The 27,962-nt window shown below is 36.7% G+C and overlaps 1 protein-coding gene across 2 annotated transcripts in view; it reads left to right on the top strand.

Moving 5' to 3' along the window:
* Window positions 1-27,962, top strand: part of PKD2 (polycystin 2, transient receptor potential cation channel) — a 53,418-nt gene that overhangs the window by 11,413 nt on the left and 14,043 nt on the right. For both annotated transcript variants that reach the window (XM_036227724.1, XM_036227725.1), the window contains exons 3-9: window positions 8,170-8,303; window positions 10,831-11,081; window positions 15,105-15,329; window positions 17,773-18,001; window positions 22,252-22,419; window positions 24,728-24,909; window positions 26,019-26,139. In XM_036227724.1, the coding sequence (XP_036083617.1) occupies window positions 8,170-8,303; window positions 10,831-11,081; window positions 15,105-15,329; window positions 17,773-18,001; window positions 22,252-22,419; window positions 24,728-24,909; window positions 26,019-26,139 (1,310 nt within the window). The remainder of the gene's footprint in view (window positions 1-8,169; window positions 8,304-10,830; window positions 11,082-15,104; window positions 15,330-17,772; window positions 18,002-22,251; window positions 22,420-24,727; window positions 24,910-26,018; window positions 26,140-27,962) is intronic.

The following is a 27,962-nucleotide window of genomic DNA, read 5'->3' as shown; positions in this document are numbered from 1 at the left end:
TATCAAATGACCAACAATAACAAACTCATTACTCTGTAGGTAAATGAGATAATGTACCTAGCCTTATGCCTTACATATTAAAAGCTCTTAATATGAACTAGGTGGGTTTCCAGAAGGCAGCTTGACATTGAAAGAAAATATAGATTTTTTTTTGCATCACAGAGACCTGGGTTCAAAACCCAACTCTATTACTTTCACACTAGATAAGCTTTAGCAAGTTATTTAACCTTTCCAAACCTTTGTTTCCTCATCTTATTTGGAAAGAGTTTATGAAGATTGGAAATAATACATGAAGAGATCCTAGGATGCTGTCATATAATAGTAGTAAGAGTAAAAATCTCCCTAAAGGTTGTTGACAATGGCTGAATTATCTATCAGTGGGTTCTAAGAACTATAGGTTCTCATTGGGCATACATTTGGAGCAACTAAGTGCCCATTAAGAGCTTATTTTCCATGTTACCAGTTGGTTAGTTCTAGCCTCTAGTCTTTAAAAGCAGTCTGCTTAAGCAAGAGGATGGAAATAATATGGGAACTAAGTAATCCCACTTTCTCTGTAATTTAGGATTTATTCTCACTTGAACCTAAATTAGCTTTGAATTCACTATGAAAGTACTTACTTATATTTACTATTATTTATTTATAGTTACTATTATAAATTGTAATGGCATTTCTTTGTGTAGGTTAGATGCTGAAGTTAAAGAAAGGAATAGTATTATAGAAGATTTTTGAAAAAGGCAAAAAAAGGTCTTTGCCGAATCTGATAAAAATACATTTTTGGCTTTCTCTATTCATTCTATAAAATTGTTCAAATCTCTTATATTTAAATATAATAATCTAAATGACAAAGAAAAGTTAGTTGAGTCAATATCTTAAAAATGTAATATTTCTGTATGTCACAGAAAGGCAAAAAAGACAAAATTATTAGGAGCCTACTTTTCCTTTTCCTCCCCTTTTTTTCTTCTTTCCTTTCCTTCCTCCCTCCATTCCTTTCTTCATTCTTTCCTCTCTTACTTTGAAACAGGATTAGAATTGTCCTTGTAAGCAAGTGGAATTAACCTCCTAAAACATTCCCTATAATTTACTCATCAGTACTCCCAACCTGGGAGGAATCCTTCATAAGGCAGACAACAATCGTAAAGAATACTTAAAAGAAATATCACAGAGAATTTACATTTTAACACATTTGTAAACCACAAACCTCTGAGAAAAACACTAAGCCCTCAGTAAATATTTTACAGAGTAGAAAATATAATGTACTTCACAGATAATCAATTAGTGTGAAAAAGTCTTTAACTTGAAACTTACTGCTATCTAAAGAAGTAATGAAAATGAGGACATGAACAATATAATCATAGTACAGAATGATATGTCCTAGGACAGAAGAGCCCTTTTAAGAAGACATCTATGTAGCTCCATTTCTTTATCTCTGGAAGAGGGAGACTTTGCCTTATATTCTAAAAAAAAGAAATGAATAGTTTCAAGTCAGCACATTGTACACTTTAAACTTACACAATGTTATTTGTCAATTATATCTCATTTTTTAAATTTATTTTTTATTTATTTTTATTTTTTTAATTGAAGAAAGAATTTAAAATTTTTCCATCTACATCCCCTGTACCCCTATATCTCAATTTCAAAACAAATATTTTAGTTGTAAAAATCTTGCAAGGATGATAGACTAAAGATAATTTTCCTAATTTGCATGAGAATCCATGCAGATTAATTGTTAAGTTAGAGAAATCAAAGTCAGAGGGTTCATCACATTGTTGGAGAGCTAACTCAACTTCCAGTGGCAAACATTCTGACAGACTCCAGGTTAACTTCCACAACAAACATGTTCAGTCTTAAGATCATAGGTTACTGTCCACAGGAAGCAACTATTAAAGACAGACTATGGCTGCAAAGCTCTTCGTTCTTTTTAATAAAGTGAACAAAAACTGCAATGACGAGGAATGTATATTCATGGTTAAGTATTACTTTTTTTCACACGCATAGCTTTTTCTCCTTTCCATATTCTTAGTAACAGATGTAAATATTACATATCCTTCTCTCTGGGTTTAAAAGAAAAAGTCTACTAGCTGAATGTAAGGGTTTGCAAAAGCACTTAGTGTCAACAACCTCTGTCCCTTAAAGATTTCCATCACAACTTGTTACGTACAGTTTTGAATTTTAACCAGAACCAGATTAAAATATTGGGAGTTTTGACAACTTTAATTTACCTCTTGTTTATTCTGCAGTCTCACTTCTGCCTCTTGGAAAGCCCTCACCAAGGGCATTAGGGGCCTCTTAATTGCCAAATTTTGTGGGCTCTTTTCAGCCTTTCTCTGGCATTTGGTCCCATGGCATCTGACATTCTAGAAATGTCCCTCTTTGGCTTCTATGACTCTCTTTCTTTCTGTGTTCCTTCTTGCACTATTCACTTTCTTCCTTTTCTTCTTTCTGAAATCTATTTATGCAGTGATCTTTTCCACAGCTCCCACTGGTACCCACCCGTAAGCTGGTAACTCCCAAATCTTTTTAGATCTCTCTCATGAACTACATACCTTGTGCCAACATTTACTGGACATCTCCAGTGATATATCTCAGAGGCATCTCATTCTCAACATTCCTAAACCTGAACTCATAAACCTGCCCATTCGAACTTGCTTCACTCAAGTTCTCTATCTGGGTTCATGTTAACATCACCCACATGAATGCCTCATCCCTTACCTGGGCATCATCCAAGATGCTTTTCCTCACTCTTCTTATGTGATCATTCCACCTACTTCCTCTTTAGTGCCTCTCAAATCTGCCTTCTTTCATGATTGTCCCTATTTTAACTTTATTATCCCTCTCCTGATTATTCATTTATTCGTTCATTTGATTTTCGATGATTTAATTAAACAGATTTAGCACCTGTCCTAAATGTGGTAAGCGATATAAAAGGAGACAGTTGGGGAAGAGGATTCCCCTAAGGGAAAGCCTCTCTGAAGCCTGAAGCAAGAGTGGAAGCCAGTCAGATAAGGAGAGAACGGCATGAATGAAGGTTCTGAGGCAGGAAAGAGCTCAGAACATTCTGGAAGCGGAGTAAAGACAGTTACTGTAGAGTGTGCCATGAGGCAAGGATGGAAATGTGGTCAAGAGACAGACCCTGCAGATTGGGTAGGCTTCGGTAAGGAGGAAGCCCAAGTTTTAAGTAGGGGAGTGAAAAGATTTATTTAAATTTTATTAAATAAAATGTATTAAAATTTATTTAAATTTTAAGAAGATGGCACATTTACTGAGGTCTTTTCTGCTGCTGGACCACAGGCCGATTGGGCTCCCAGGTGCTACCACAGACTGCTGTCTCTTAAGCCAGATTAAGCCAGGTCACACTTGCGTTTAACATGGTATAATGACCTCACATCAACACAGAGTTCAAAATCTTTGTGTAGTAGATTAGCATTTCACTGCACAGTCTTTGCTGACTTCTTTAGATCTACCGTTCTCTGGGAACATTTGGTACTTCAGCCACATCAAGCCACCTATGAGTCTTAAAAAAGGCTTCGGCCTGTGTTGTCCCTTTTTGTTGACCTGTTTAATTTTCCCCATCCTTCAAGATCAGCTCAGAAGCCAGATCCACAGCGAAGCTCTCATCAACTAGCCCCCTACTCTGAGCTGTGCTGACATTCCAGGCCCACCTTTGTCACAACATGCCTCATGCTGGATTGTCAGACTAGTTCATGCAGCTGTCTCCCTCAGCACAGAGAGGGAGAAAGGGATGCTATTAGGCATATCTCAGAAATGGCACATAGGTGTTTTCAGTAAATGTTGACATTTTGCCTATTTTTATTCTCTCTTATCCCCTAGTACTTCTCATTCACTAACAGAACTTTTCCTAATGTGGCAACTAAAACAGTTCAAGCCTAGTTATTCTTTGATTAATGTATAGCATTTTGCATTTATATAGAGCACTTTTATTTTATTATTTTACGTTTTTTATTGGAATTTTTTCACTATGTGTGTGTGTGTGTGTATATATATATATATATATATAAAATTGGAGTAACATTGGTTAACACAATTATATAATTTGACATCTGTATATTCCATTGTTTGTTTACCACTCAAAGTCCAGTTTCCTTCAGCTACCACATATTTGATCCTCTTTACCCACTTCACCCTCCCCCTACCCCCTGTGTCTGACCCCCTTTACCCCATCTACCTCACCCTCCTCCCCCACTCCCCACCCTCTGATAACCACTAGTCTATATAGAGCACTTTTAATTCAAACATCTTTTCTCATTTTATCTCCACCACGTCCCCGTGAGATTATAGTACAACACAGAGCTAGTGAAGAAGTTGGGTTTCCTATTTGAGATGATGGCTTCACTTTGTGGTAGATGGCCTGGAATCCTGGGACCAAAGCACCTTTGTTCTGTTGTCTTTATATCTGGTATATTTATGTTTGTGTGGCAGTTTTGATTTCATCTTTGGCCCAAGAGTTATTTAGAGAAAAAAAGCTACTATGAACATCAGGATGCATGTATCTTTTCTGATAAATGTTTTCAAGTCTTTTGGGTAAATACTCAGGAGAAGGATTGCTGGAGAATATGATATATCAATTCTTAGCTTTTTAGGAACCTCCATACTGTTTTCCATAGTGGGTGTACCAGTTTGTAGTCTCATGAGCAGTGTGTGAGTGTTCCTTTTTCTCTGCATCCTTTCCAACTCTTGAAAAACCTTTTTATTTAACTGAATACTTACTCACCTTATAATCTCCTTCATCAGATGATTATACCACTTAACAAATTTTAAAAAGTATTTTATCTCTAATACATATATATAGTATATACTTTCTTATTCCTTTATTTTTGGCTTCATTTTGAGTGAGTCTCATAAAAATTTTAGAGGTACATTTTTTATTTTTTAACTAATATTTAAGACTTTGTTGTCTAGTAAGTTTAACCTTCACATTTTATGATTTTGTCAGATTTCTGTCATCTTATTTTTACCTCTTTTTATGCTTTCCTGTTATTTTATAATTTTTTTCTTTTGTTACATTGGAAATTTTTTCTTTGCATTTTATTCTAACAGTTTGGAGTTCATTTAGTATAATTACTATTATTTATTTTTAATATTTGAGCTTCTATTTTCACAATATTAAGAATAACATAGTGTCTGTTGCTTATTTTGAAATGAGACCATGTTTTTAAGACAGCTTTGGTTAATTTACATGCTGATTAGTTGGTGATCCTGTGAGCTGTGATAATATTTTTTATCCTGGCTTATTTATGGAAAATGGAACTTGGGAGTTAAGACAAGGACTAAATAGCAAAAGAAATATAGGCACATAGGATATATATGAGTCCTTTACATTATATTTTTAATATTCTTTTCTTTCTGATTTTCTATATCATTCTGTAGTTTCTTTTCTTCACAATTCAGCTTATTTAAAGAGTGAATGCCACCTTCCAAGTGGGTGTTCTCCATCAGGAACTGAATGGAGAAATGATATCACAGTCATATTTCTGTTGTATTTAACAGTATACAAAATGCCTTCACATAATACTTCTCCAGTTGAACTACACAAAAGCCCTAGATATTATTATTCCCATTTTCTAGATAATGAAACTGAAGCCCAGAAAAGTTAAGTAGTTGTGCAAGATTCTAAGACACCAAGACCCATAACACACAGGCAGATATTCAAGATGAAGCAAAGTGGAAACTTAAACCCAAATTATTCCGACTCCAAATCCAGGGTCCTTTAGCTACAGCCTGCATGGACTCATGGTGCATGTGAATCCTGGAACGTGTGGAGGTGTCACTGGAAGATATCCCACAGACCAGCCCAGGGCCTGGCAGAGGAGAGGGACCGAGTTAACATTGGCAGACTGAATGAGTTAGGGTAAGCATCCTTCAAAGCTGGATGTTTCTCTGGATGTGCAGCAGGTGGTGCTACATAGCTAAGGAGATCTGTCATTTCCCTTTTTGTGAAGCCATTCAATTCCCTACAGGCCCTGAGAATTTCAAAAGCAAAACCAGAATTAAAAATACAGGAACATAAAGGAAATATATTTTTTAATCGTTGGCTAAGATTTATGTACATACATAATTACCATATTTATAAGCAAAAAAACTGTTTAAAATTCCTTTTTAACAACAACAAAAACCATAGGTGAAAAATTCCAGAATGATCTATATTAATCAATCCCAACGCAAATTCTAATTTCAAGTTAATGAAAAATTAAACTTAATCATTTAGTCAGCCTTGGGAAGCCTTCACTACTACTCCTTAACATCGCATCAGCTTTCTTCCCTCAATTGACTGATCCACAGAAAGCCTTTGTAGAGCACGTTGTACCTTGTCCGTCCCTCTGTGGGGCTGGGTAGGTGGTACTCTCCCCAGGGACTCTCTGACTCCTCTCCTTGAAGACAGAGATCACATCTTGCTCATCTTTATATCCAACACCTTGTTCCATAAATATAATGGATTAAGGAGTCTGCTCCAATACGGTTTTGAGAGATGGCTGGTTTTGTGAAACTTGGAGAGGAGCATTCTTTTCCTAATTAGTGGGCCATGGGATGACAGGTGAGGAAACCTAACTGAGGTGACTGGAAAACATTCCTTCTGCTCTAGATACAGCACTCACGATATGCGGATTGTGTGTTTTTATCATTCTGTTGTCTGCTGGCGATGGACTCTTGGACACCTGTGTTTAGGGTGCTATTATCTACTCCTCTCTTTTAATACTCTTAATTTTTATGATGCTCAGGTGGGGAAGAGGATGAGCTATGTGGGAGAGAGTTTACTCTATAGCATTTAATCCTCAAATCATTTAATAACAAGGTTTTAAAATGTATTTCGTGATGCCTGAGATTATTATAGAATTGGCTAAGTATTAATCACCTGCTGAGTGTCAAGAACTATCATCAAAAGAAGTATAAAACGTGCTTCCCCTAGAAGTTTTTGTCAGCTAATTATAGAAATAACAGCATGTTACACCTGTAGTCATTAGAGTCCAGCATAAGATAGAATTCATTAAAGTGCTGACATTTTTAATAGTTATTTTAACTAAGGAAGAAGAACCACCATTATTGGACATTTACATGTCAGCCACTTTATAATTTTTAGTTATTCTTTTTATTTAATCACCAAAAAAAAATCCTATGGAATAGCTAATTATTCCCATCTTATCAAAGAATAAACCGAAATTTAGAATATTTAAGAAACTTGCATAGGTCACACAACAAGTAAGAGGAATGGCCAAGATTCAAACCCTGATCTTCTGTGACCTTCTAAGCCTATATATTACCTTCCCACCTTCTTCTAGGACTGTTCAGAATGGGCTGATATAATCAGCAAGTCTTCATGTTAGGGGTAGAGCTTGAGTTTAATGTTTAATACATGATTTAATAGGTGAGGGCAGATATGCCTGTATCTGTCAGCACCTGGAAGGAAAGAGATGGAAAATTCAAAGTGGTAAATAAAGAGTTAATGAAGGTTGGCAGGGTTACAGAGACCAACAAAGAGGAAAGGTTATCACCTCCAGGTTTGAGGAGGAAAAGGGAAGGAATGGCATGGCTGGTGAAAACCCAAGGTGGCTGTGGGAGAAGGGATTCCCCCAGAAGCTATGATCAAGATTAGAGCATCTAGGTGGTGGGGGAATGGGGCGTCGAGTGTGGGAATAAACCCAACCTCTCTCTCCTCATGCCCTCACATCAAGGAACCCCATGTGGTACAATCTGTAGAGGTCAACCTTGGGGCACAGAGCAGGGCAAGAAGAATGGAGATGCGACCTGGAAACAGAATGGCCTGCCATGTTACTGTAGGGAGAGTCAGCAGCATAGGCACAGCTGTAGGCTGAGAAGCTCAGCATGGCCTCTGTTGGGGCGTGTGCAGAGCAGCCTCACCAGTGCAGAGAGTCTGATCCGAAGGCGGGAGATGAAGGGGCATGTCGGAAGTCCCCAGTGTCAAGTGAAGTTGTCTGATCCTAATTTGATACTCAGTAGTAAGCTAATTTGGTTTTAAGCCAATGTTAAATTATTGTATAAGCCAGTGTGCTGGGAGGATACCCTAGAAGCATGATGAGGGGAAGAAGGGTGAGGGTGAGAGCAAAACGTATGTGGAGATCTGCTCGTCCACTGGGAGTGTGAGAGTGAGTGTGCAGGTTCCCTCACAGAGCTCATTTGGGTCTCTCTGTGTTCTAGTGACCTATGGGATGACGAGCTCCAGTGTGTACTACTACACTCGCATAATGTCACAACTCTTCCTAGAAACCCCGGTGTCCAAAACGGAGAAAACTAACTTTAAAACTCTTTCTTCAGTGGAAGACTTCTGGAAGGTATTTGCAAATGACTTTGAGAGTACCTCTTTATCACTGAAAATTGTTCATTTGGCTTCATAAGTTCAATGTGGCAGTATCTATAGGGCCTCCTATATGCCTCAGACCATATAAGATGTGAAAGTTACGGTGAGTTGTTGGAACTATATATGTGCCTTGCTGTTTCATATCTTATTGAATCTCCATTGTAACCATAGAAGGTAAGTACTGATATTGCCCATGTTGTAAATGAAGAAACTGAGATTCAGAGTACCCATGGCCTATAGACACTTCCTCACCTAGTTTATAATTCACGCAGTCATTTCACTCAGTAAATATCTATTGAGTTTCTCCTATGATGTAAGGCCCATAGGGCAAAATTTGGTTGTTTTGTCTTGCTTTGTTTTTTAGTTTTTTGTGTGGTTTTGTTGAGGATGACAAGTATCCTAGAGCAGTGCTTGAAATGAGGCAAACATATTCTTTCAAAGATCTCTAATGTAAAATTCAACCCGGCCCCTTCCCAAATTGTCACAAATTCTAACATGAAGGCAAAAGATAAGCAATAAATGATAACCGTAGGAAAAATATTAAACTGATTTGGAAGATGTGGTGCTCAGAATCTATGGAAATCGAGAGGGAAATTGGAAAGGAAATGATTGTTTCTTCCTGAGGAGATGCTTTCTAAAATTCTTATAAAACCCTGGCAGTCAGAGCTGTTGATGTTAAAGATAGAGGAAACTAGATCATAGGAACCTGTTTATGCTAATGCCTAAAAATACTTGGCATCTAAAACCACACTTACATAATATAATATTTCCCTTGTATTATATGAATCTTTTCCTCCCCCAATGGGGAAAATCAGTCTATCTGTATTGATTATCTGATAAGATACTGAGAATGGCTAGATCTGCCTTCTCTATAGACAAACTAACAAGAGACTTCTCACATGTACACGATTCCATGATAATAAATGCCAAGCTCTAAAAGCAGGGGTGGGTAGGGTAGGAGAGTTCACCATATGGCAAAATTATCCAAACAATTAGAAGATCCATCGGATGGCAGACTGCTAATCAAAACTATAGACTTTTCCTTTCCAAGCAAGTTTAGAACCATGATTATTAATTATTAACTATTGTAATAAGGGAAAATGAAGTTGATTGTGGCTGTAGATTTATGTATACCACCCTTTCCACTCCTGCCGTCAGTCCTAGAGCAAAAATCCGTTTTCATTTAGTGAGTACCCACCCTGTACCTATGTTCTGTGAAACTGTTCAGAGAAGATAGCATAGCCCCTACACAGGAACAACATGCAAATTCATGAAGCCTTTTACGTTTCTAAAAAAGAAATATGCTGCTTATTATTCATTTGAAGTATCACACTTTAATTTAATTTAAAAATTAAAACTCTTCACTTAAACATTTCAATAGCATATTATCAATTTGGTGGCAGCAAATGAAACACTGCCAAAGACAAATATTTTGAAAAGCATTTACAAAAATACATGGTGCAAAGTCCTATCTTGAATCTTTAAAAATAAATTAATTTTCAAACTATTTCTGCCTCAACTCCCAAATTTAGTTTTCTATAGGAAATTTTGATTTATATGTTCTATAATATATGAAACCTCTATACACTTTATCCAACTAAACTGCATAGGCATTTGTTCTGATTCTAAGAAGACTGGAAACAATGCTACTTTGTGTAGTTTTTGTATATTGAGGATCATTGTGCAGTGTACATAAAACTTCAGAACACCAGTCATCACCATTGTTTTATCTTTTTCTGAAAAAACAAGGTACATGCAGAAAAGGTCTTAACCCAATAAAAGTAAATAATTTTTAAATTAAAACGTCTCTAACACTTTAAATGCCTTGCAGATATCTCATTTATAAATTCTGGTCAGTAAAATAGTCTAAATGTTAAATATTAACTGTAACCTAAATGAGTCTCGTAGGAATCGAGTGAGAATGGCTAACGGTCATAATGAAAGACAAATCCCAACTGTAGCCAGTAGAAAGTGCTGCTTTAAAAATTTATAATCATAAAATGTAATGGTTTCATGAACTCGCCACACTGGACAATCACATTTGATAACCATCAGTGGAATAAAAATATAATCCTCTAAAAGATTTAGAGCATGTTAGTGTTCACTTTTCAGCAAAACTCAAAATGAAATCTGAAAACATCCAAAAACTGGATTTCTTAGTTTCTGTTCAGACTGTGAAGTAAAAACTGCAGGGTAATCCCAACGAGTTGAGCCTAGTTGAGACCTGAGAACTCTTATTTACATGTCAGGTATAGTGACCGTGCAAAGGATGGACATTATGGGCACAAGAACCCAGGCTCGAAGGAGACTCCTGCTCTAGGCTTTATAACTGGCAAATGATGGAGTAAGATCCAACTTAGATTTCTGACAACAAAACCCACCCACCATGTCACTCTACTGTATTCACAAAGTGCTATGCTGTTGGTCATGCAAACATTCCAGGCAGCAGCAAGGCAGCCTCTGAACTGAGAGCTTTTCAGAAATGTTTCCTTTGCTTTCAGTTCACAGAAGGCACATTGTTGGATGGGCTGTACTGGAAGACACAGCCCAACAACAGAAATGAAGCTGACAACCGAAGCTTTATCTACTATGAGAACCTCCTGTTAGGGGTACCACGGATACGGCAGCTCAAAGTCAGAAATGGGTCCTGTTCTATCCCTCAGGACTTGAGAGATGAGATTAAAGAGTGCTATGATGTCTACTCTGTCAGCAGTGAGGACAGGGCTCCATTTGGTCCAAGAAATGGAACCGCGTAAGTGTCTGTGGCTCTTGGCCACTTGCCCTGGCCTCTCACTGACATTCATTCATTCATTCATTCATTCTCTGACTATTTCACTAAAAAGAAGATGCCTTGAGTCCTCAATGCTTATATTTAAGGCCATGGCCAAATTGACTTTTGGCTTCTCAAATTTTCTCTGCTTTTTACCCTTTTTCAGCTTCTATGTAAATATTTTTCAAATGGCCAAATCATTGACCTTATAGCCTACAAGAAAGAAGCTATGTGGTCCTTCAGATGTTTCTTTTAAGATGCCTGGATTCCAGGAATATAATTTACTAGGTTATTACCAGAAAATTTTGTGATACAAAAATTTTTTTGTTATTAGCTCTTACAAATAAATTTTTGTTCAGAGTGTAATAATTTAAAGCGTATAATAAGTTTGTGGGGCGGTTTTCTGTCTGACTTAAAGCCCATCCTTCTCATATATGTGTTTATGATTTTGAGTATGTATTTGTAATGTTCATATATATTTATGTATATAGAGAGAGATTTTTTATGCTTTTTTGTAACCATACTTAAAACTTCTTGTGTATTAAGGGAGGACATTCATTATTTTTACATATTTTTGAATATTTTTATGAGAGTTTATTTGAGCCAAATGGATGATATACGCCAGAGAGCAAGATCTCAAATGCTTCTGTTAGGACAGTCATTATTTTTAGAATTACTGTAGTTATTATAATGAAATGAGAAGACCTCTTGGGCTGTCCCAAGGTGGAACTTTTTGGGTCACTGCCCCGGGTGAGTCACCGTGGTGAGAACTATCATCTAAACTTAACAAAGCTAATTCTATCAGTTCATCTAAGTTCCTTTCCTGGGAACTGAGACACCCAGAATCCAGATTTGTTCATATACATGTTCATATAGATGGGGGCAAGTACCTTTCTCATGATCAGATTCTTTGTCTGTCATCTGGTACACACCATATTTAGTATCAGGGTCCATAAGAAATTTAGTAAAAATCAGAAGATTTAGAGTAAAGAGACTAAATAATCTGAAAAGATATTTTTTTTTCAAATTATGATAATGATTTTCCTTTCCGATACTCCTTTTTCTTGTTCTTGCACAATATAAGCATGCCCTTGAACAGTGGTACCTTGTCTGATATTTTACTTTATCTCATATCATAAATATGAGAAATTTATGCAGCCTCTACTCCATTGCCAGGTGCTACTTAAGAAGTGATTTCATGCATTATCTCATCTACTCTTCACAAAACAACTCTGAAAATAGGTATCAGCTTCATTTTATAGATGACAAAACAGAGGCTCCCCTACTCAAAGCACCACATTTCTTAAGTGGAACCAAGCTGAGTTAACAAGCCTGACTCCAAAGCCTGTGTTTTCTTCTTCCATATCAATTACATTGTTAAAGTGGCTTCTTCCTGCCCTAAGCTCCTCATCAGTATTCAAGCCTCTTGAGAGCAGGGACTCTATTTTCTTCACTGCTTTATTCTCGAAACCTTGAACAGCATCTGGTCTGTAAAGATGTTTAGTAAATACCTGTTGGATGCATGGATGAATAAGTGATTTTCGCCACCGAAGGGGACTTTCTTGAGTATATCTAGCCACCCCTTGATCCTGCCATATTCTCGTTTCTCCCATTTCTCCTTCCCTTCAACTCCAGATTTCTTGAAAGAATAGTCTTCATTTGACACTTCCATTTCCTTACCATTGATTCACCCCTTAACACTTAAACCCTTGCTTTTGACATCTCTCTCGGAAGATACCAGTAACCTCTAGGTAGCAAATCTACTGAACAATTCTCAATCTTCATTCTATTCCACTTCTTTGAAGAATGTGGCAGTGTTGATTGCTCTTTCTTTTGCCTTCTATGAGTGGCACTGAACTTGTGTTCTCTGAATTCTGTAACCCCCTTTTTTTCTCACCTCTCCTTTCTTACTCCCAAGTTATATATTCAGGTCTCTGTCTTTCCTTTCTTTATTCCCTTTCCCTTGACATTAAGATAGCTTCCACTGTCATCTCTATTTGATGATAAATCATCTCTTCAACAAATATACTGAGCGTCTACCTGTGTCTACAACATGTTCCAGGTAAGGTCTCTTTTGTCTTGCCAGTGCCCTTGGTGCTGGCTGGGGTTACAGAACAGCAGCAAACAAAGCAGAATCAAATACCTTGTCTTAACAGAGCTTACACCACAGTGATAGAAGACAGATATTCTGCCTCTGTGTCCTACCATCTCCTATAATTCAGTATTCCCCAAACTGAACTCATCGCTTTCTAATTGGATCTGCTCTTCCTCCCGTTGATGGCACCACCATCTTTACATTACCCTAAAAGAGACTACAGAGCCATTTTCAAGAAGTCCCTTCTCCCTTCTCCTTCCCCAACTTCCGAATCATTTCCCAGATTCTGTCGACAGTCACTGCAGGGGCAGCACTCGCTCAGTCCCACCATCACTCCTCTAGGTAGAGTCTCACCACCTCTTGGTCGTTGCAGGGACTGCTAACCGAGCTCTGTCAGGATCCTCAGGACCACGCCCCAGTTCAGTAATTTACTAGAAGGGTTCACAACACTCAGTATAAAGGTGTGTCCATGGCTGAGATTTATTGCAGTGAAAGGGAATAAAGCAAAAGCAGCAAAAGGTGCAGGCACGTGGGGCAAATCTGGAAGAAACAAAGTGCAAGCTTCTGAAAGTCCTCTCCCAGTGGCCTCACATAAGATGTACTTAATTCCTCCAGTGACAGTTTGTAACAGCATGTGCGAAATGTCTGTCAGAGAAACTCATTAGAGACTCAGTGACTAAGGTGTTTACTCGGTGCTGGTCACATAGGCACTCTCTGCCTGTCACATACCCACATCCCAGGCTTGCAGAAGGAAAGCAGATGTTCAGCTTAAGCCACCTCAGATGCACAGACAGTTTAGGTTCAGTCAGGGAAAGTTTTATATCAGTGTAGGGGGCCGTTTATCAGTCAAGTTCCAGATGCTGGCCAAGGTCCAACCTTGCGAGCACATTTCCTAAGGAAAGGTCATCTCAGAGTCGCTACGTTAACGCTTTTCTGCTCATGAGCCCTCTGTTCCTCCCCACTCCAGTCTTTCCCACTACCATCAGAGTGATCCCCAGCAGCATTCCCTCCCATGACTCTGTGTTTGCCATTCACAATCTGGCCACAGTCTACCTTTTGACCTTCTTTTCTTCATCATGTGGAAGCCAAACCGTTCAAACTACTCCCCTGGCCCTGCCTGTCACAAGCTTGAAAATGCTTTTCCCACCCACCTGTCTAAGTCTGAATTATTCTTACTTCTCAAGGCCCAGATTCAATAAGGCTTCTTCCCAAAACCTACTCTGGTTTACCTTTCCCATCACAGGACCTCCAAACAAATGAACCTTTCCTCTCCTCTGATCTGCTTGAGTAATTTCTCTATACTTTTCTTTTGGTTCTTATCATCCACCTTGTATTTTAATGGTCTAATTACAACTTTTCTTTTCCTATTTCTTGCAAATTTGAAAGGGAAAGGATCCTGGTTCATCCCTTTATATATCCACTAATGCCAAAGAAGCATCTTGCTTCTAAGTGAGGCCTATGTAAATGTTTGTGGAGTAAATTCCCAAATGCTTTGTGGAGTCTTATTTAGCTCAGTTGCCAATAGTGGCACTTGATGAACTTGTCCTTCTTTTGGCTGCAACTTTCCTTGAGGGCCTAGAGTCAGCTAGTCCCTGAGTACAATTACCTGGGGCAGGCGGCCATATAAACTAGGGCTAATAGCACAGGCTCTGCAGACAGAGAGTCCTGATCTAGGTTCTTGACTTTACCCTCAAACACTCTGAGGTTAAGTAGACCTCGCTTAGCCTTAGGGCCCTCATTCCTAACATGGGAATAATGACTCTGTGAGAATTAAATAAGAAAACACATGTGAAGCACATTACCCAACTTGATAAGACATATTTATTACATATTCTTTTCTCAAAAACTATCATTATAATTGCCATAAGTCTTCTACTGATTTTTACCTGTTTGTTTTGTTTTTTGATTAGTTGGATCTACACAAGTGAAAAAGACTTGAATGGGAGTAGCCACTGGGGAATGATTGCAACTTATAGTGGAGCTGGCTATTACCTGGATTTGTCAAGAACAAGAGAGGAAACAGCTGCTCAGATTGCTAGCCTCAAGAAAAATGTCTGGCTAGACCGAGGAACCAGGGCAATTTTCATTGACTTTTCAGTATACAACGCCAACATTAACCTGTTTTGTGTGATCAGGTGTGTACCAAGAGCACTCAGCCCTCCCTTTTTTGTGTATTTGTATGTACATTGCAGTCTGAAGATAGACCAGAAAACTGTTTTCTGCAGTTGGCTAAATGAGAGTGCCAAGGAACACAGCTGATAGCAAGGGAGGGGTGAAAATTGAAGGCTGATTGGGATAAGGATATTTGAGGGAAGGGAGTTAGGATCCTAGAATATAACAGGTTGAGAAGAACCTTAAGTGTGGTCCAGGTTTATCCCCCAAGCACTGTGTTTTGCTAACAGCTGTCTTTACCCATCATGAGGATGATCAGTGCTACATTACTAAGGCCCACAGCCATCAAAGTTTGACTCATTTTCCTGAGTTATCCACGCTCAGATGATGCCCCTGTTATTAGAACACAAGCATGGTAGTCAAGGGTTATTTCCAGGTTCAGTAAAATATCCAGGTACCTGCTCACACTCAAGATTAACCAAAGGTGCATAAAGTTCCTTCTATAGATCCTGTATCATTTCCCTCATGACCACTCAGGTATCAGTGAGGAAACTGGCAAAGAACGCACTGGCTTGTGCAGGGCCTCTTGTCATTCATTCATTCATTCATTCAGCAAACATATATTGGACACTTAAAATGTGCTAGGCACTCTTCCAGGCTCGTAGGACACAACAGTGAACAAAATAAAGATCTTTGACCTTGCAGAGCTTGCATTTAACCAGAAGATAATAAACAATAAACAAAACAAATTAATTACATGATATGTTAGAAGGTAATACATTCTCTAAAAAATGAAAAGGTAAAAGCAAGGGGGATCCAAAGTTCACCCACTTTAATCCTCCTGGTGAACATATCACCGACACTGGCATGAATTACCTTCATGTATATTTACCCATCGAATAAGGAGGATAAATTCTCATGATATCCTTGTGATCATTTTTGAGATTAACCTCAACTTTGCTTTGCATGACCATTTGGATTTTCCTAGTCCTTATATTTAACAACCTTTGCAGAAAGTAACATCACATTAGAACAAGTAATAGTTATTACTAGAAGTGAATGAGAATCCATTGCAATTGTTATCGAACATTTCCTAATGATTCCAGCAAGTATAGAAAGAGGATAGAAACCGGCAGACAACTATGACTGACTTTTAAGGAAATATCTGTTTATAGGAGGTCTTGAGTATTGTCTTTCACTTCCTCCTCATACTTTAAAAATGAATATTGTCAAAGTGATTACTTCATTTCTCCACACTGTAGTCTGAGTTTCTGAAAGGGCTGACAGATGCAGGGCCAGAATGGGCTGCAGAGAGATGACTTGGTACAGAGGCCACTTCCTGTCCTCGTGAGTTCCCAGTGAGGTTGTCACAAGGCTCTTTGTTTCAGTATTTTCCTTCCTCAGTTTTTGTTTCTTACTCATTCTCTCCAACACATCAAAATAGGAGAGAAGGAAAAGGAGACTGACAGTGAAGAGGAAGCAAAAATTTCACATTTCTTTGACCAATTCTAATTTTCCATAGTCCCTGCTTGTACTTGATTATCGCTCATGCATGAGTCCTAGATACTCCAGTTCTAGTGTGGCTACCAATCCTGTAATGGGAAACATGGTTACACTGAATAGCTAACGATCTTAAAATTAAGGATCTAGAGATTATATTTCTAGTTCAATAGGGAGACTGTACAATGAAATGAATCATTTAACTTTCTCACTGTAATACCTACAAAATGGCAATTTGGCAAAAAAAAAAAAAAAAAGTCCTCACTTCAATTATGGTAAAGCACTAAAGATCAATGCCATCAGTATGAATATAAAAAATATATGTTACTATTTCAGACAATCAGATATTTATTTAGCACCTATTAACTCTAAGGCTCTGGGAAGGGTAGAAAAAAGTACCTCCTAGAGTAAACTATTTAATGCTAGTTTGGTGTTACCAGATATATGAATGAGAACTTAGCCCCTTTTGTATCATTATTACAAAACATACAATTCTCAACCAGATCATTCATGTTTTGAATGCATGACTTATATTTCTTATGTTCTTCATTGTCTAGTAGAATAACTTGTATTTAATCAAAGTTCTAGAAAGTCTTGTTTGTTGATTAACTTCTACATTTAAAACACACACACACACACACACACACACACACACACACACACATATATATATATATATATATATATATATATATATCATATTGAACAGTATAAAAACCAGAGAAGTTAAGGGGAGACTGAATATGGAATAATGTTTGGTCTGGGAGGCCTCGGAAAGTCTTGTTGCTTTTGTGACACAAATTCTACATATATGAAGTCACTAAGATAACGTTTGCCATTTGTTTGGGATGATCTGTGGTCACAGTTTTATTACCTTATAATGCAGGGACAGAATACATGGATGTTCTTTCCTGGGTGCATCCATCTGTTGTTGTTACTGTTTTAATTGTTCTCATTACAATGCAGGTTATTGATTGAATTCCCAGCAACAGGCGGTGTGATTCCATCTTGGCAATTTCAGCCTGTAAAGCTGATCCGATATGTCACAACTTTTGATTTCTTCCTGGCAGCCTGTGAGATTATTTTTTGTTTCTTTATCCTTTACTATGTGGTGGAAGAGATATTGGAAATTCGCATTCACAAACTACACTATTTCAGGAGTTTCTGGAATTGTCTGGATGTTGTGATCATTGTGGTAGGTTCAAGAATAACACCAAATTCCCTCCTCTGTCCAAAAACATGTTAATTACGGCATTGTGAATCTCGATAATCTTGAAAGAGAATCTAAAACTTCTGTTACATTAATTTCAGTGTTACTAATTATTTTCTAATTTTGCATGAATAACCCTTCTGAATGTGGAAATGGAGAGATGTTTATAATAAACTCTCAGACACACTAATTACAAAAATAACAGTAATTCATATTTGCCTCCAGCATGCCATATGAGATGTGGGGGAGAAAACAATGTTTCATTTTGTTTATTCCGATTTTTGCCAATGATATTTTCCTTCAACTACTGCTAAAAATTAATTTATACTTTTATGAACATGCATAAAGTTATGGAAAGAAGAAACATCCTGAAAGATTTTGGGTAGCAGAGAAAACCTTCCTACATTTTGAAATTTTCCTGCAAATAATCCATAGTGTACAAGATATAAGTCTGGCCATCAAGGTTTACTGTGTGAGGTGCAAGAAATCTTACGAGTTGTGATAGTCAAGACTGTGACACCTTGTAGGCCTCCTGCCTGCCCTTGGCTCTGTTATACTTTTAACACTTTGTTAGATGCTTTCTCTTCAGCACCATTTTAACCATTCAGTGTAGAAATCAGAGGCCTCTGTGTAGAAATATATTTTTGCAAGCTTTCCTCCTTTCAGCAGTAATACTTAATCTTTTGCTAAGCCCTGTTACACAATTAAGCATGTAAACCTGCTTAAATGTCACATGTTTGAAAGACCTTTTTTTTCTACTTCCAAAAACAGAGATTCCCCTCTGAAATTTCGGTTGGTGATGCATTACCCTCTTAGTGTTCTCTTTTCTAGTATTCTACTTCCTAACCATTATTCTTCCCTCACTCCAGAAATCTGTTTGGTCTTTTACTTGAAGTCATTATCAAATCGCCACTAGAATTAGTTGGTAACATATAGAAAATATGTCATTAATATGTTAACATGTTATGTTATTAAATATAGAAAATATGTTATTCATATGTGAGTTAAATAATATTAAGTCATAAAAAGCCATATAGACATATATTTCATGGCCATAACAATATTAACAGGAGCAATAATAGTAATAATAATTGCTAACACTTTAGAAGCTATCTGTGCTGGGCACAGTTCCAAGTGCTTTTCATATACAGAAATTCATTTGATCCTCACAAGAACCCTCTTAACCATTCTGTCACTGCCTCCAAGTCACATACATATGTACTTCAGAAAGAGCTTTTACTTAATAAAAATTCCTACAGAATATAGTATGGAACCACTCTGGCCCTGATGCAGTTAGAAATGCATTCCTTCTTTCAAGATGGTTGTGTAACGTCACACAGTTCCTATAGGTAAATTCTTGTTCCCCAAATTCTCAATGTATTAATAATGAGCAGAGATACAAAAGAATTTCAGTATTTAACAGTGATACTGGAAGTAATATTTCAAAATATTTTCCTACTGTATGATGGAACTCTAAGGATGCAAAACCTGCTGTTTTGGTTTAATGGCTATATTGATATTTAGCTCAACGAGGATAATGGTTAAAAAGTAAGTGTAATATGCTAATTAATAAGTCTTCTTTTTAATTAAATTACTTCCTTATAAACAAAAGTCTAGTTACTGGCATTCAAATGTTTTGATTATGTATACCTGTCAGTGAAAACTTTGACAACACATCCCAATGTATTGTATTTATTTACAAAGTGTGTGTGTGTGTGCGTGTGTGTCTGATATAACAGGTACATTTGTAAAAACATACACAACATAGAATTTTAAAGATTAGGGTAAAAATAAATAGAAATAGAATCCCAGTGCTTTTTTTATCACCTGCCTAGAAGTTTTAATGTTTTTTTCCCACATCCCAATGAATTGCCTTGTACCCACTTTGGAGACCACTGAAAAATTAGCTAATGGTTTCCTGGAAATTGAAAATAGTTTCTTTGACTCAGTAGCCATAGCATTTTGCAAGTATTTCTTTGAAAACTTGCTTCATTGTGCTACTGTTCTTATTTTTCTTGACTCTTAGTACTGCCAAGACACTTCGAACAATGTGCTTTTAAAAGGTACAAGGAAGGGCCACTGGAATCTCACTTTTCCTTTAAAACCTTTCCTGACCTAATTGAAATAAGGGCAAGCTTTCCACTTATCCCTCAAAGGTGTCTTATCCTCCATTAGACTTTCAACCCTATGAAAAGAGCCCAAACTTTTTTGTTTTGTCTGGCCCAAATTTGCCGAAGTCCACCTGAAACTTGAAAATAAATGATATCTTAAATATAAATATAACATCTTGGAATCACTTTGAAATTATTTCCTCTAGTTTTCTTTTTTTCCCCCCTTGATATTCTGAATGCTAAAGGTTTACTTCAATCAACCTTTGTCCTAAGAATAGTCTTTCAAAAAACTGGCAGAATTAATGATAAAAATAAGATAATTAAGAGATTTAAATTCAGATAATTTTGTTGAATGGTAGGTTTCACAGAGTGAAAATGATGAATTTATTTATTCAAGAGAGATTTTCTGAGCGCCTACCATGTGTCTGGCACTGTTATAGGCATTGGGGTTAATATAAGAATGAACAAAGCAACAAAACCCCTGCCCTCGTAAGGCTTATGTTTTATTAGGGGAAAAACATGTTCTCCTGTAGACAGGGGTGCAAATCTCTAAGAAAACTCAGTAATGACATAACAACCCAAATTCTCTTAAAATCTTTTTCTTTATCTCTTTTCTCTCATTCTCTATTCTAAAGGAAAAGTCTCAAGGAAATTTAGGGTATTAATATGACATTGATACTGTATAAATGGCCATACATTTTATATTTTTATAAACATTTGTCCTGTGCAGAGTAAAAAGAACTAAAATTGAGAACAAATTACACCTAGTAAGCTAATGCTAGGGTTATTGTTGAATTGAGTCAGTTAACACTTCTCTCAGCTTCTTCTTCATCCCTCTCAGCTAAGTCCATGGAGAAAAACATTTTCAGTATTCCAGAGAGCTCAAAGAAAATATTCCTACTACCAGCACAAAAGTACAATATTGGCTCTGCAAATTTTCATAGAGAAAAAAAGGATGGTGGTGAAGTTGGCTTTTTTAGCTGTGATTGGCAGCCAGGCAGGTCTTTGATATGATAATCTCCTGAGGCCTTGATTTGGATGGCCTCTCAAGAAGGGCTAATGAAGTGGTCTTTTACCATCATCCATGAGAAGAGAGAGAGAATGAGCAGTAAAGGTTACAGCATCTGTCACAGCCCAGAGTCACAGCCACCACCTGCCATGGATTTAGACCCCGCATGAGAGCAAGGTTGTTATGGTTAACCCCTAGCACTTTCCACACATGAATTTTAATCCAGTGGTGACGGATGCAAGTATATATAGCCCAGTGTTTCCTCAGATGTGGTTTTATATTTCAGAATCAAAATAGATGTGAAAAGTTGTGTGGTCATGAGTTAAGGGAAAAAAAGGAGCAAGAGGAAAACTCTTGGCCGACGTATTCCCACTTCAAGCCTTCTCAGCTTTCTCCGTTCAGTCCCTCATCCTTTAAGACCAAGCCTTCTTTCTTCTTATGAGGACTCCTTTCACCCTTCACCTTATGTCATTTCATGCCAGCTCCTCAGTAGGTTTTTGTATTATTTATCTTTTAGTATTTATCTGGTCTTGAACCAGAGTGGACCTTTCTTGAGGATAGAGTTTGAGCATTTTACTTCTGTTTGTTCCTCTTGGCCCCCAGCACAGTTCTGTGTACATAAACATCTGCTGTGTATTTGTTGAATGAGGAAAGAATGGATGGCTGAAAATTGAAAAAGAAAAGAAACAAACAGAAAACAAAATGAGACAGAAAAAGCAGAAGGGTGGAAAATGATTTAAAGGGTAGCAAAAAAAAAAAAAAAAAAAAAACCCAGAAGACATTCCTGTTTGAGTTGGTTTTAGAAATATAGTGACATCTGTGTGTGTGTGTGCGTGTGTGCGTGCGCACGTGCATGTGTGCATGCACATGCACATGTACACTTATTGGATTTCTGTTCCTAACTAAAGAAGTGTAAGCAATATATTGTTTTACTTGTTTTACGGCAGTGCTCAGTGCTTTCCATTTGTGTGAGTGATGTTTGGGAATGCGGTTGGGTAGGTAGAATGTTGAGCCCTAGAATTAAAACAATGATGAAGAAAAATAAAGTATTCACTTTAGGGTAAGTTATATATTTCTAAAACACTGTAATAATATATAAATCTTTCATTTTCCAGCTATCTATCATAGCTATAGGAATTAACATATACAGAACATCAAATGTGGAGGTGCTACTACAGTTTCTGGAAGATGAAAATACTTTCCCCAACTTTGAGCATCTGGCATATTGGCAGATACAGTTCAATAATATAGCTGCTGTCATAGTATTTTTTGTCTGGATTAAGGTAATTTATAAATTTCTTGTTCTGGATTTGTAATAATATTTTCCCCTTTTTATTAACATGAATCACACAGAATGACGGAGGAATGTTCTTTTGTGGCCAAATTCAAGTAGCCAGCCAGAGAACTTCTCCATATTTTACAAGCATACTAGCAGGACTCATGTGATTATTTATCTCACTGGGCATGATGCTCCCTGAACTCCTGCAAGGCCTATTCCCATAGGTTTTGTTTAACAAATGCAATAAGAGGCCTTTTCAGTATATCAGCTGGGCCTGTGGAGCCCAGGCTATTCTAACACAGGGACAAGTCCCAGTCACACCTGATATGGGGTGACCAGGTGAAGGAAAAGGAACTAAGAGAAATAGGAGGAAGGACAGGGGACAGGAAAGGGGAAATGCTGCATTGGAAATGTTCTCTGGAAGGATTGCCTCTTTCCCAGGTACATGCTATAGGGAAACTACCTAGAACTGAGGTTGGGACAAGCACCTCTTCTAAGTAGTTCCTTAATCACTCATTTCCTTCTTTTCCCTGTATGTGAAAAGTTAGGGCATTTCATATACAATGGGCTTTAATTCTAGAGCTGTAAGAAATTTCAGTAATTCCGAGGCAGCTGCCAGCCTGTCACCAGTCAAGTTCTATGATCGTGCCATCCAAACAGTAGCTATTAGCCATAGGTGTCTATCTAAATTTAAATTTAAGTGAATTGAAATTACATACAATTACACATTTAGTTCTTTGGTCACCCTAGTGTACAATGTCTATATGTGGCTAGTAGCTACTGTTAGACAGTGGAAATATAGAACATTTCCACCATCACAGAAATTATATTGAATAGCACTGTTCTAAAAGGTACTTACAAGAATTATTTATTTTCCTGAATTGGTATTCATACCTGGAAGGCCTGAGATTTATCAGAGGGCCTAGACCTCATCCTGTATCTCTCATGCTATTTATTCAATCACATGCTTGTACAGGAGAAACCATCATTAACATACTGAACCTTCACCATAAAGTAGTAATAACAATCAAGTAGTAATAACAATCCAGATCTCATAGAAATACTAATAGGAATTGTATTAAGTAATATGATTACGCCAGCCCTGAAAAAATTTTTGGTGTGGCCAGAAACAGTTGGAAGGTCTTTAGGTAAAATTTTACAGGTTTCCTTTCAAAGTGTGCCTTGGGCTGGGTGGTTTATTTAGTCCTTCACTTGTATATATCTTGCCCCTCGAACTTGAAGAACCATTCCATTCTTTAAGGCAGGGTCAGGACTCAACTTCTTTGTATCTCTCAGTGTTCTTCCACCAAGGCTTCTTGCTAGAGCTCTACAGGTTGTCACGCCCTCTGGATTGCTCAGCCTGGGCAGCCATCCTCACTCAGTGCCTGGTCTACGAAAAAGCTCAGTATCACTTTGCAGTCAGACAGAGCTGGATTCAAATCTGACTCCGGGCCCCAGATGATTCCTGAGATAGAATACTAATATTTTGGTCACTGTGAAGATTCGAGGCAATCTACATAAGCCCTCCCCTGTAATGCCTGGCATATACTTGATGCACAATAAGTAAAAGTTAATAATATGCAATAAGCATTTCCTGGAGATTTGTTTTTTACTAGTTTTCATTTGTGGAGGAGTTTTTTCTCTCTTTTATTTCAATCTTTCTTAAGGGAAAAATATCACTAATCATTTAAATTATAATTAAACCAGTTTTCACTGTATTTTAACCATCATGTGTGTGTGAGCTGTGTGAGGATAGGAGCTTTTCTGTTCACTGCTGTGTGCCCAGCTCCAAGAATAGAGCCTGTCACATGGTAGATATTGAACAAATACTTTCTAAATGAGAAATAGAAGTTGCTAGATTTGAAAGAAAGCAAGTCGTTTTTCTCTTCTTTTTTATTTTTGTAAAATACGCATAACATAAAGTTTACCATTTTAACCATTATTGAGTGTACAATTCAGTGGCATTAAGTGTATTCACAATGTAGCGAATAGCACCACGATGCATTTTCAGAACTTTTTCATCATCCCAGCTGAAACTGTTTCTATTGAACACTAACTCTCCATTTCCCCCTCCCCAAGCCCCTGGTAACCACTATTCCACTGTTTCTGAATTTTCCTGTTCTGGGTACCTTATATAAGTGGAATCATACTATATTTGTCTTATTTCACTTAGTATAATGTTTTCAAGATTCATCCATGTTGTAGCATATATCAAAATTTCGTTTCTTTGCAAGGCTGAATAATATTCCATTGTGTGTATATACCACATTCTATTTACCCATTCATCTGTTGATATCTTCCCTCTCTTACAGCTTTTCAAATTCATCAACTTTAACAGGACCATGAGTCAGCTCTCCACAACTATGTCTCGGTGTGCCAAAGACCTCTTTGGCTTTGCAATTATGTTCTTCATTATTTTCTTAGCATACGCTCAGTTGGCATACCTTGTCTTTGGCACTCAGGTTGATGACTTCAGTACTTTCCAAGAGTGTATGTAAGTATATATGAAATTAAGAAGAAAATTTAATTGGAGATGTCACTGCCTTTTAAAAGATAAAGGAATTTTCATGATTGCTATTTAACCACCAAGTGTTTTGAAAAGTACTTGTTTAAAATGAGATTTAATTCTCTTTCCCAGAAGCATTGGCCCACCAATGCAAAGATGACCATACATTCTGAAATGCTGATGCTTGAGATAACAGCCCCAAAGTAGTATGACATAGTAGGTCAGCCATAGTAAACCAACAATGTTCCAAAGATCAGGGTTTTCTGAGCACCAATTTCAAATGGTAGCTTTTTAGAGACTATCTGCCTGTATTTTTATTTCTAGTCGATATTGTTGCCATATGTTTTAAACTTCAAGTTAAAAAAAAGTTGGATTTCTAATGTTCTCACACCAGTACAGAAATTTTCAGTCTTTTTCCAAAGTTCTCAAATATGTTACTAAAAACAGGAAAAGTAGCCAAATATTAGATTTCCATGACACATAGAAAGGAGTGAGTTAGGAAAGGAAGTGATCATGATAATGGAGATTAATAGGGCTTTGTGCATGGGCCCTAATTAATTTTGCTTTTGGATAAAATCAGAAATGAAAATGATTTTACTAATTAAGGATCAGCATTGGCAACATGTGGCAACTCTTGACCCTCCTTTGCATGCATGTGAGAATATTGGATCTTTGAAACACACGTTTTGGCTGTCCTTCAAAAATCTTTTTTAAAAAAGAGATTTCAAATTCAGATACAGAATGACCACAGTGAAGTTTAGTTACCCTGTTTTACCTAGATTATGTATTAAGTTCTTATAGCCTATTGCTTTATAAGTCATCCAATAATAATTATTATATTTTCTTTTCAAAAAATAGAAATAACATATTTAAGAAAAAAAGCATATTATTTTTATTCCATAAGGCTTCAATTGCTCATATAAGTAGTGAGAGTGTTCCAAAGGGATTGACAATTTTCTATTATTTGGCAGTTTTCTACACTGAAAAAAAAAAAGTCTAAAAGTATGAAATCATCTTTTAAAAACAGTTGCATCAATACTGGACATTCTTTGTTTTTGTATTGTGGCGTTGTGTTTTGTTTTGTTTTGTTTTTATAGTTTCACTCAATTCCGTATCCTTTTGGGTGATATCAACTTCGCAGAGATTGAGGAAGCTAATCGAGTTTTGGGGCCAATTTATTTCACTACCTTTGTGTTCTTTATGTTCTTCATTCTTTTGGTATGTATACTTTTATTTATAGTGAGGTGATTTAAATTTCATAAATCACCATCTTTTCTTTATTTTCTATTCCCTATTTTTAGAAGACTTAGGAAGTAGAAAAATACAGAAAAAAATCATATTTCACTTCTGATTTACAGTTTTAAGTCTTCACCAAATATCTTTTCTGTGGATTTTCATTTATTTATTCAATGCAAAAAAAAAAAAAATAGATCAAATGCAGACTTATGGTTACTTAAAATCATGTCTCACCTAAAAAGCAGAATATATTTACATGCTGTTGTAACCAAACATCAGCACTTTCATGGTCACTTGCTAGCATGACTTTGCATTTCTTTTTTTCTTTTGTGTTTAAAAAAGAGGAACTGACAAAGCAAGCAAGATCCAGGATGTCAAGAATAATATTTGAGTGAATTATTGTTTGTCAAGCTTAAGATATTCTGTTTTTACTTATTTATATTTAGCACATCTAGAGATTGCCTACAAAGAATATTTATATTTTAAATTTAAAACTAAATCCAACAATGAACGGAAATTACTTTAAAAATTATTTTCAAAAATATTTTTTATTCTCTTGATTTAGTACAAATTAACATTTTTAACATTTGGCCTTAAGTTAATTAAGATTTTTTTTTTAAGTATTTTGTTCTTTATCTTATCTTAACATTTTTACATTTATTTGTCCACTCTACTAAGAAAGTCTTAAATTAGCTTAACATAGGTAGTGGGTATTTTTTCATGTAAACACTAACACTTAAGATTTCCTTACATCAACCATCATCTTAAGAAAACAATAAAACTGTTTCATTTTCGATAGATTTTATGAAGATTATTTGTATAAGATTTAGTATTTCAGTGTAATATCACTGAATAATATCAGAGTTGCTCCAAGTATTTAGTGGTTAATTATATAGTATTTACAGAGTGAGAATTAGATGTACTTTAATAGGACTGAAAGAGTCAGGAATATCTTGCAAGTTCGTTTGTATCTTGCTTCCCATGTATCATGGTTACTTTTAAAGTTAAGCTTCTTAAGTTTCTCCTTCCTATCATATATTAAAGAAAAAAATAGGGGAATAAGTAAACCTTTGTTACTCTAACATTGGTAGCACTTTGGATTCTGGAGCATCTGAATCCCTGAATCTCTACTATGAAAACAAAACCCAGGAATTGAGAGTTCTGCACTGGTCCTTCAGTTGACTTCAGGTCACCTAGGTTTTATTTGTATGTCAGTGGCCAAGTGAGGGACATAACTGTGGTACTTGGAAATACTCAGATGTGGATTTGTTTGAACTGTGTCCTCAAGTAGGCAGCATCTTTTAAATTATTTAGTCTTTTTATCAGATCAATCACTAGGATATGAAAAGAAGTTCATAGTTTTTGTGTAGTAGTGCAAACAATTTGTTGCACTACTGCACAAAAAGGAAATGCTCCTCCTGTACTCCCCAGAACGAAAGGGGAGGTTACAGTCAATACAAATCCTTTCTTTTACAGAAATGACAAGCCAGCTGCAGGGTTGGTCACCTTTCTGAGATGACTGCCAAGTGTTAATTAATTGTACCTATTTCACAAAAAGCCACAGTGGTGTGAGGTGGCCTAGCTGAGGCAGGAAGCAAAAGCCCCATAATCCACAAGGAAAGACCTCTGATTGCAGATGTAATGGAAAGGAGAATGAACTTCCTCTCCCTACCTTCAAGAGCCTTTCTTGAACACCTATTTTTTGAAATCTCTTCAGAGGACTCACACTTCAATGCATTCTGACTAAGACATTTTAAGGCGTGCAGTAACAGCCATTTGGAAACAAAAATAAAATCTTAGATTCC

Source organism: Rousettus aegyptiacus, unplaced genomic scaffold (genome assembly GCF_014176215.1).
Source record: "Rousettus aegyptiacus isolate mRouAeg1 unplaced genomic scaffold, mRouAeg1.p scaffold_m13_p_10, whole genome shotgun sequence".
Lineage (NCBI taxonomy): Eukaryota > Metazoa > Chordata > Mammalia > Chiroptera > Pteropodidae > Rousettus > Rousettus aegyptiacus.
The sequence above is the reverse complement of the archived record's forward strand: the minus strand, read 5'-3'. Positions and strand labels throughout refer to the sequence as shown.